Source organism: Ovis canadensis, chromosome 2 (genome assembly GCF_042477335.2).
Source record: "Ovis canadensis isolate MfBH-ARS-UI-01 breed Bighorn chromosome 2, ARS-UI_OviCan_v2, whole genome shotgun sequence".
Taxonomy (NCBI): Eukaryota; Metazoa; Chordata; class Mammalia; order Artiodactyla; family Bovidae; genus Ovis; species Ovis canadensis.
Window position 1 is genome coordinate 90,104,225 of NC_091246.1, and position 9,963 is coordinate 90,114,187.

General features: G+C 44.1%; 1 protein-coding gene across 1 annotated transcript; it reads right to left on the reverse strand.

Annotated features, from left to right (window-relative positions):
• Positions 1–7,833: 7,833 nt before the first annotated feature.
• On the reverse strand, positions 7,834–8,421 carry LOC138434589 (interferon omega-1). Its single transcript, XM_069579402.1, has one exon. It carries the CDS (start codon positions 8,419–8,421, stop codon positions 7,834–7,836), a length of 588 nt encoding a protein of 195 aa, XP_069435503.1.
• Between the last annotated feature and the right edge of the window lie 1,542 nt (positions 8,422–9,963).

Here is a 9,963-nt window from a genome sequence, read left to right on the forward strand (position 1 = left end):
CAGGGCCATTACAGACATCACCCTTTCTTTCCACCATTTTCTTGCTGGAGACCTGTTGTCCTCCACAGCCTGGGCCAATACCTCCACCAGAATCCTGGTTCTTCTCAGGGAACATGGGTGAGGAGTCTCTAAATCCAGGATAATTGTATTTTCCCAGCAGCACCTCACTCACAAGGGAGAGATCACATGGAGCCTCCTCTGTCCTCTGGAGTGACTGAGTCCCCTTCCTCACCTGCTGGACTCCCTCCCTGCGGACAGGCTCACCACATCTTGCTGCCTCAAAATCTCTTTCTGTGGAGGGCTTGTTGATTTGTTGGGAAAATAAATTCTCTTCCTGAACCCCATCCTCTCTCCTGGAGTGTTTCTGTGAAGGACCCTAGTTCTCGGTGGTGACCTCCTCTTCTCCTGACCCCAAGTGTCCAAAACATCAGCAGTGCTCAGATGCTGAGAGCAGAAGTGTGTTTGTGTAAGTTGGTGAAGGAATTTCCAACTGCAGTCATTTTGCTTTTAGTAGGTAAATAATATCTACTTTGCCAAGTACAGTTTTTATTAGTCAACTCTTTTACTTAAACTGTTCAACACTTGTTCTGCTCAGAGTTTCTGAGCTGGAGGAAGGAGATTCAGTGCTGGCGTTGTCTCTTGTTGGAAGCTTGTGTCACAGAATCTAGTGAGTTACAGTCGTTTGTTCAGGCCGTTGATTCCACCCGGCATCTCTGTTCCTCTGTCTGTCTCCTCTGAGAAAGCAGGGCGGTGAGACCCAGCCTACCAGATCAGGAGCAATAGCCTTCTTTCCTTGAGTGTAATGTTTCACTTAAGCTTTTAGATTCACTTAGTGACTTATTGGACAGGATTCGTCTCACTGCTCCTTCTCTGGTTGTAATTCATGATGAGGCAAGAGCAAGAAAGGGAAGGAAAGAAAGCCCGAAGGGCTGCGTCACTTTCAAGACATTAGATTTTTTTTTGTTTCTCTTTGCAATTTTGCTAGAAAGCAAAATTCCACAATTTTTTTGTGGGCAACTAGAAAACAAGGGTAAGTCTTAATGTCATGAATATGAAAGAAAGGAAGGTGCTTTCCCTGACACAGTGATATATTCTGGGTTAGCAAACTTCAGTGCAGCATAGCTGGGGCCTAGGCTGTGGCAGAGGGGAAGGATCAGGTCAATATGAACAACAGAAAGGCCGGGACGAGGCTGCTTCTGACAGAAGCTCAAGGAAGGCCGAGTCCTGAGTCTGTGGACTGCCCGCAGCTTTGTAAGACCAGCCACCTGATTTTTCTTTCCTTTAATCCATATGTGGTCTGTATAAGGGGAGAAGGAAGAAGTCACACGCACGAGCTCATGGGAGACAGGCAATCAGAACCCCAGTGCTAGAACACTGACCCTCTCTCACAGGGTCAAGGAGACCAGCCTTGCTGAGCATCTGGGATAAATCCACCCGGGCAATAAGAAGTTGCTTTGAAAAAACTAGAATGAAAGGGAATGAAATGATTCAAAAGATCCTGATCTTAATCTTGGTAAAAAATAATTATGTTCTTAAAAATGATAACTGAATTTTATTGATTGTAACCCGAATCTCCCTAATATCCCACCTTGTGATATGATCACATTGATGGGATGGGTTTCTTTGGGTTTGTAAAGAATTTTAAATGCATTTATTTGGCTGTGCCAGGCCTTGGTGGCGGCATGCTGGATCTTCCATATTCCTTGCCGCAGATAGGATCTTTACTTGTGGCATGGGAAGTCTTGGTTGTGGCCTATAGGATCTAGTTCCCTGACCAGGAACAAAACATCAAACTTCTAGGAGAGTGGACAACTTTCCTAGAATCTCTTCCTCAGCAAAGAACTTCAAGTGCTGTAGGATTTCTCTCCATTATGTACAAGGCCCTGCTCAAAAGGGAGGAAACTTGGGCTCCTGGGCTCGTCACCATTCTGCGGGCACTTCCTCTCCTAGAATGAACACGTAGGGATTCAACATGCAGACCCTTGCCTGTGTTAAGGAACTTGCCCTCAAAGCTTCTCTTGGTTGGACTGAGGGTGGAATAAAGAGGTTACTATTGGTTATATTGATGTGAAAGACTGCTATCATTCACTAAGTTCCACATTTTCAGGCTAATTTGCAAACTTTGCATTATTTGAATTAAAGGATGTCCTCTGTGACTGCTACTAAAGTTGTCTTGATGTTTTAGAAGATGAAAGGGAAGTCTGGTGTCGGCTGCACTCGGGAGCCCCAGATTGTGTGAGAGTAGAGCTTCCTGCTGCTCCCAGTCCCTCCTCTTCATCAGCTCTGAGTCCTGGCCCTCAGCTGCTCTGAGCACGTGCTGCCTCCTTCCTCCTCTTCCTGCCTCCAAAGTCTTGTCCCCTGCTCCCAGGAGGGAGCATCATCCCTTCCTCACGCTCCTGGAATCCACATCGCCAAGCACATTGTCACATATGTGTGTGTGGTCAGCACACTTTGGTGAGAGAAAGAAGAGAACGCTATGAATTAACCCATGTTCATTATTATGCCACTAATATCTGTAGACCACCAGAATACAGGAGCTATAGACCTGTAAATAACTGGAGAATTCAAACCTCATGTATTAGGCCCTTAGAAAGGAAATGCAGAGAGATGTGGCAATTTAAAAATTGGTGCAATATAAAAACTGTCACAGAGACTATGGAGTCACAGCTCTCAGTTCTCTTTTGGACTAAAGAAGAGAGATTGAGCCTCAGGTTTTTCTTTCAAGCTGAGTTGACTCATGTAGATGAATATCTCCTTTTGGACTGAGACTTTTCCATGAGTATATTTCACTTCCAGTGTAATAACACAAAAGAAGCACTGAAGCTGTGACATTCTCTGATGCCCAGGAGAGAAGGGAAAAGTTTTTCAGTGGAGACAAAATTGAGAAAAGTGCAGAAAGTGACAATTCTGACCTATTTAAAGATCTTATCTGGGGGAAGGTGCAGGGAACAGCTGGATAAAGGCTGGCACAGCCCCACGTCTGCAGCATCACCAAGCTCACCAGATGCCACCCCCTTCCCTGATGACAGAGAGGGTGATGTTCTCCAGCCCTGGAGAATGGTGATCATCACCATTGCCACCCTCTGGGAGACCAGGAATCCCCCAAAATCAGCACTTGAGTGAAATTCAGTCCCACGGCTCCAGCTCAGCAAGATGCTCAAATCTGCCTTTCCTGCGCCCCAGCGACCGGGAGGGCACCACAGCACTCCCTGTAACAGAGCAACTGACCCTGCTCTCCCAGCAAACCTGTCCAGGTCCAGCGCCTCGAACTCCAGTGCCACATCCACCGGGAGAACCGGGGAGTCCCTGTAGGCAGGAGCCTGCAGCTGAGCTAGGTGCTTCTGGGGCCCAGGGAGCACGGGGGGCCCCAGGAGCAGTGAGGAACCCTCGTTTGGGGGCCAGACTGCCCAGGGGAGCTTTGCAGGGGTTTCGCTTAGAACTTGATTTCTGCACCTGCCCCTGCTTCCATCCTCCCCTCCTGGGAAGAGGGTTTACCCAGAGCGGTTTACACTGATGCCTGTTTCTGCTGCCACTGAGGGCTGGAAATCTGAGCATGTTGTGGCATGTTTTCAGATTTCGGGTTGTTTCTGGGGAAAAAGACTAATTCGGGGAAAGGGGAAAGGCATCTACGTTCTGGGCAGTAATCTAGATATTGGGACCATCCAGTGGGGAGACTTGAGGACAACACAGAGACTTACAGGAGCCCCTGGGGAAAGGGGAAATGATTTTATTTAATATAAATGGTTAATTTCTCCTGCAACGTTCAAGTAGTTGGAAATATTTTAAAAGGTACAAAGAAGTCTGAAACTCACACCAAGCCTAAATATTCCTTATGCCAAAACAAAACTTTAAGTTCCTGGCTTCATTGGAAGCAAAATCATCTGTAAAGTTTTCAAAATTACTTCTTTGTTCATGTCAGTTCAATAGAGGGAAAGCCGTATTTGAGAAATTTATGACCCAGTAGCTGCCTTAAATAATGAATCTCAATTTTCAAAGTCTTTTTTCCTCTCATTTCCTTTATCTAAGGATCTTATGTTAAGCTTTCGAATTTATCCATAGTTTTGCTTTGGAGAGTTTTATTAACTTTTTTAAAAGGTCATTTCCTATAGATAAGTTGCTTTAAAATTCATAATCAAGATGAGTTTTGTTTCAGCATAATGTAGATTTTCACTTAATATACGATTTTCTACCCAATAAGCATCTTATATGCCAAATGCACTGACTGCATGTTGATTTGATGCCACTAAATATCGCGGTGTGCTTGGTACAGTCATGTGACTATTTTATTTGCTAGTAAAATTTCAAAATGTGTAGATATGGTTTGTAAAATACTAGAAAAGATTAACTTACTCTAACTTGCAGAGGTAGAGTTTTTGCATTAAAAACTGAGTTGAGCAAGTCGCAGATATGGCATGATCATCTTTAGGGTAGACGTGAAATAATGGTGAAACTTAATATACACACAGTAACAACTCTCACAGCTATTTAATGTGTCCATGATGCTTTATATAATCTACTCATTTAAGATAATTGTGTAAGTTGTTATATTAATATCATATAGAGTACATAACATGAGATGGTATATTGAATGGCGTACAATATTCTCATTATCCCTATTTTAATTTTAATTGGAGAAAAATTCCTGTACCATGTTGTGCTGGTTTCTGCTGTACAACAATGTAAACCAGCTCTAAGTACACATGTATCCACTCTCATATCCTTATTTTAAAGCTGAGAAAACTGTAGCATAGAACAGAAAAATCGACTGGACTAAATGATTCAGGAACTTGAGGGAAAACTAAAGAGATGCCCAGTATAACAAATATACTGGTCACCTGAGAAGACAAGAGTAACCCACAGAAAATAAAAACAAAAAATGTAGAAAGATTGTCGTTTTCAAACAGTTTAACTGGTAAAACCCTTTTAAGCTTATCATTGTTATACTTACACTTTTATTGACAACTCTGAGGACCAGCAGTATCCTACCATTGTGCAGGATGCTGGGTGGGAATAGGAAATGGAGACATGCTCCTGCTCTGGGGAGTCAATTCCTCCCCCATTTAAGGGGCTCTCAGTTAGAAGATCCTGGTGGAGGATGTGTGAGGGGGAGGGGTGTTTAAAATGAAAAGAAAGACTTTGATCTTGAAAATACAGATGATAGGAAATTCTTAAGATAATAAAAGTTGAAATCTGGTGAATGATATGTATAAATTAGTGGGATCTTTGTTGATCAATTTTTATAAATGATCCCACTTGTTACTGTGGGAAATTGGATGTACCTCAATAACAATATTTTCTGTGCAGCGGATTGACATGTTGATTTTTAACATCTTTCTTAGAAAATCATACTATTTGAAGACAGACAACATACCTATTTCCAGCAGTTAACCACGTGTTCAAATCTCAGCCACACGTACGTCCATGGTGGTGAATAAAAGATATGGTGGGTGTGCCTGAGATAGTTCAGCATATTTCAAATGGTCAAATATCAAGATTTTGGCTTAGCTTCTGGTTCATGATGGCAGAGTTGAAGGACATGGACTTATCTCCTCACGCAAGAGCAACGAAATTGCAACTAGCTGTTGAAGAGCCATCCAGAGGAAGACTCTGAAGCCCGCCAAAAGAGATGTCCCACGTTCAAACACAAAGAAGAAACTACAACGAGACGCAGGAGGCGCTCAGGCACAATAAAAATAAATGCCATACCTGCCAGATGGGAAACCAACAAACTGGAAAACAATAATACCAAAAAAGTTCTCCCACTGTTGTGAAGGTTCTGAGCCTCATGTCATGCTTGCAAGCCTGCAAAGGGACTGGGAATCCCCAGGCAATCTGACTCTGAGGATCAGTGGGAGTTGATTATAGGACTTCCACAGGATGGGGGGAGAGACTCTTCTTGCAGGCGACAAACAAAATCTTGCATGCACCAAGACCCAGGGGAAGGGAGCAGTGACCCCACAGGAGACTGAACCAGACCTACCTCCTAAAGTTGGAGTCTCTTATGGAAGTGAGGTTCAGAAGTGGCTTGCCCTGGGGACAAGGGTACTAGCAGCAGCAATCCTGGAAGGTGGCCCTTGGAGGTTGGTCTCCTTGGAGGTTGCCGAAAATCAAGCACTTCATTCATTAATAATGTTTCTCACTTCTTTAGTATGAGAAGAGGTAAAACTGGCTTCTGAACCATTTGTTGGGTTTTGTTCTTTCAGTAGCAAAACAGAGGCTCCAGGAGGTGACATTGCCAGCAAATATGGACAAGGGATTTTATGGAAAGGAGAGCTAGGATGCAACCTGGGACAGCCCAGAACTGGAGATCGGAACCATACCCTTCACAGCTCCCGCTCTTTCCTTCCTGCCTCTGCTTGTGTTTGATTATCTGCACTGATGTGCGATCGCTATTCTTTCCCTATTATCGTATTTATGTTAGAGCAAGTATTTTCTACAAATTCATCTTTCTCAAAGAGTTTTCATAGGAATGCTTTTAGAAGTATGAAACCCAGAAATTGGAATTCTCTTCAGCATACAGCAAAGGAAGGTTCTCACACTGAAAGCACTCTGAAACTAGCACCCAAGATGAAAAGAAAATACCTTTGTCAGGGGCCAGCACCTCTCCATGCTGCCCTGCAGGCACTGTCTCAGGGCAGCTGTCCTGTCTCCTCCCTAAGGGCAGCCACTCCGTGATTCTCACTGTCCTGATGATTTCTGCCAGGAGCGCGTGATGCCTCTTGTGTGATATGGACTCACTGAATCCAAACAGTAATTGTATGAAAACCACTCTTACTGTCCTCATATTAAAGATGAGGAAACTGACCTGTTGTGTTTGTGAGACTTTTCAGGGTCACACCGTTGGTAAATAGCAGAGCTGGGATTCAGAGGTTTTGGAATTTCTAGAACTCTCCTCTCACTTGGGCTCTCTTCCTGGGGCTTCCACTCTGACTACACCATGTAGCTAGAAACCAGCACAGAACAGAGCTCGTGTGTGGAGGCAGTGAAGTTACTGTGGAAGGGAGTGAATTGCTCAGTAAGGCAGTCCTGAGGAGAAGGCGGGAGAGAGAGCAACAGGACTCAGGAGCAGCCAGTCAGCAGGGTGTGTCCTCAGCTTTCCCGCAGGGGGTGACTGCTTCCCTCAGATACGTATATCAACCAGCCTTTAACGAGTGGGTATAAATTAGTTATGCCTGTGACATCAAGACTAGCCATTTTCTACAATTCATAATCTCCTTCCTACCTTTTTTCTCTTTGGCATCCTCCACAGCTTATAGGATCTCAGTTCTTCAACCAAGGCTCCCTGGAGGAAAAACTCAGAGTCCTAAGAACTGCACCACAGAAGATTCTCAGAATTCCACCTTTTGACAGACATTTCTTAGAAAGTGATAGAACTGTTTCACCGTATAAAGTGAACAAATACCATTTTGTGATAGGTATTTGAAGACAAAATAAGGATTTAGGTTTTCAAAATAAAAACTCAAGAAATTTATCTTGATAACTATTTAATAAATAAACCAAATAACAATTTTAATAAAATAGAGAAATATATCTTCTAAATTTTAATACAATGTAAACATACACATTTTTATATGAAAATATAAATATGATGAAATAAAATATTCCATTACCTAAATAAATAAAGAATAAATAAATAACATCAGGGAGGTCATAGCTTATGGATTGATACCCCTGCAGTTGATTTCTTTCATATCTACGTGCTTATTACTACAGACATGTATTGGCTGAGTTAATTCCACACATTTGGTGGCTAAAGCAGAAATCAGAGTCTTCTGAAATGACCCCAGGTGAGTTTCCAAGGATGACGGGGCATCCTCATCAGAAAGAGTCATGTCAAGGCGAGCTCAGGTCTCCATACATCATTTTCAACCTTTCTTGCAAGCTGGCTGATGAAGACAAGGATCTCATGATTTCCACTCTGACGGTTTCCCAGGCGCAGTCGCTGTATCCCTTCTCTTTCAGGTAGACATGGATGCCCTGGAAGTACCTCTTCATGGCCAGGGTGGGGCCCGTCCTTCCCAGGGCAGAGTCTTCCTCTCCCATCACCTGCCCCAGGCAGGCATCCAGGTCATCCAGCTGCTGATGGAGTCCAGTGAGGAGCTGCTCCAGGAGGGTGGTGTCCCAGGCAGCAGAGGAGCGCTCTGTGTGGAAGAGGTTGAAGCTCTGCTGGAGCATCTCGTGGAGCACAGAGATGGCCTGGGCCTCCTGGAGCTGGCCCCCCTCCACCATCTCCTGGGGGAAAGCGAAGTCTTTTCTGTCCTGCAGACAGAAGCGAGGGGAGAGTCTCCTCATTTGGCCCAGGAGCCTGAGGTTCTTCCTGCCAATTAGAACATGGTTCTGAGACAGGACACAGCCCAGGGATCCTCCCGGGCCATAACTGACCAGCACCAGGGCCATGAGTAGAGAGAGCACGAAGGCCATGGGGAACACGCAGCTGCTAATGGACTGGCTGAGACAGTGTGTGGTAGAACCTTGAGGTAGGTTCTCTGATGCCATGCTTTCTAAGTGAGGCCATTAAATAGGGAACATGGTAATTTTCATTTTCTAGTCATTTCTATGCACTTTTTCTTCCTTTTTTGGTTTTCTGTTATGTATTCTCAAGACAGTCAAAGAAATGTTCTTCCTTCTAGACTGTTAATTTTGCCTTTTCCTAGTCACTTCAGATGTGTCCATCCAAATGGATGCTTTTCAATCAAATGAGAAAGTCTTTCTCTTAAGTCAGAATTGATGGACATCTGTAATTACACACTTTATTGCCCTTTATCTCTCATGCATAAGTGTTGCTCTCCTCTCATCCAAGAATGTATTTTTGGCTTGCTCTTAAGCTCCATTTTTCCCTCTTAGGTTCCTTAGAAAGCCAGGCTCTGTCTGCTCTATGGATTCCGTATATAAGGGATTTACCAGATCAGTCTGGCAGTTAAGCTCTTGGAAACAAATGATGAGTTTTCTTTAGTGTTTGATTTAGAGAAGAGGCTGATTATTATCAGTCCTTGAATTCCTCCCACATTTCTCTTCCTTCTAGAACATGTCCTGCAGATCGCTGCCCTTCAGGGAACCATGAGGGCAGGACTATTACAGACATCACCCTTCTTTCCACCTTTTTCTTGCTGGAGACCTGTCGTCCTCCACAGACTGGGCCAATACCCCCACCAGAATCCTGGTTCTACTCAGGGAACATGGGTGAGGAGACTCTACATCCAGGGTAATTGTATTTTCCCAGGAGCACCTCACTCACAAGGGAGAGTCACATGGAGCCACCCCTGTCCTCTGGAGTGACAGTCCCCTTCCTCACCTGCTGGACTCTCTCCCTCCCTGAGGGCAGGCTCACCACATCCTGAGGACTCGAAAACCTCCTTTCTGTGGAGGGCTTATTGACTGGTTGGGAAAATAAATTGTCTTCCCAAAACCCCAGCCTCTCCCCTGGAGTTTTTGTGTGAAGGACCCTAGTGCTCAGTGGTGACCTCTTCTTCTCCTGACCCGTGTCCCCAGGTGTCTAAAGTGTCAGCAGTGCTCAGATGCTGAGGGCAAAAGTGTGTTTGTGCAAGTTAGTGGAGGAGTTTCCAACTGCAATTATTTTCCTTTTGGTAGATCAATAATATTGACTTTGCCAAGTATAGGTTTTATTATTCAACACTTTTACTTAAACTCTTCAACTCTTGTTCTGCTCAGAGTTTCTGAGCTGGAGGAAGGAGATTCAGTGATGGGGTTGTCTCTTTTTGGAAGCTTATGTCTCAGAATCTAATGAGATTCGGTCATTGATTCAGGCAGTTGATTCTACTGGGCATCTCTGTTCCTCTGTTTCTGTCTCCTCTGAGATTGCAGGGCAGTGAGATCCGGGGCACTAGATCAGAAGAAATAGCCTTCTTTCCTTTACTCGAGTGTAATTTTTCATTTAAACATTTTATATACACACTTAGTGACTTATTGGACAATGTTGGTATTCCTGCCTCTGCTCTGGTTCTA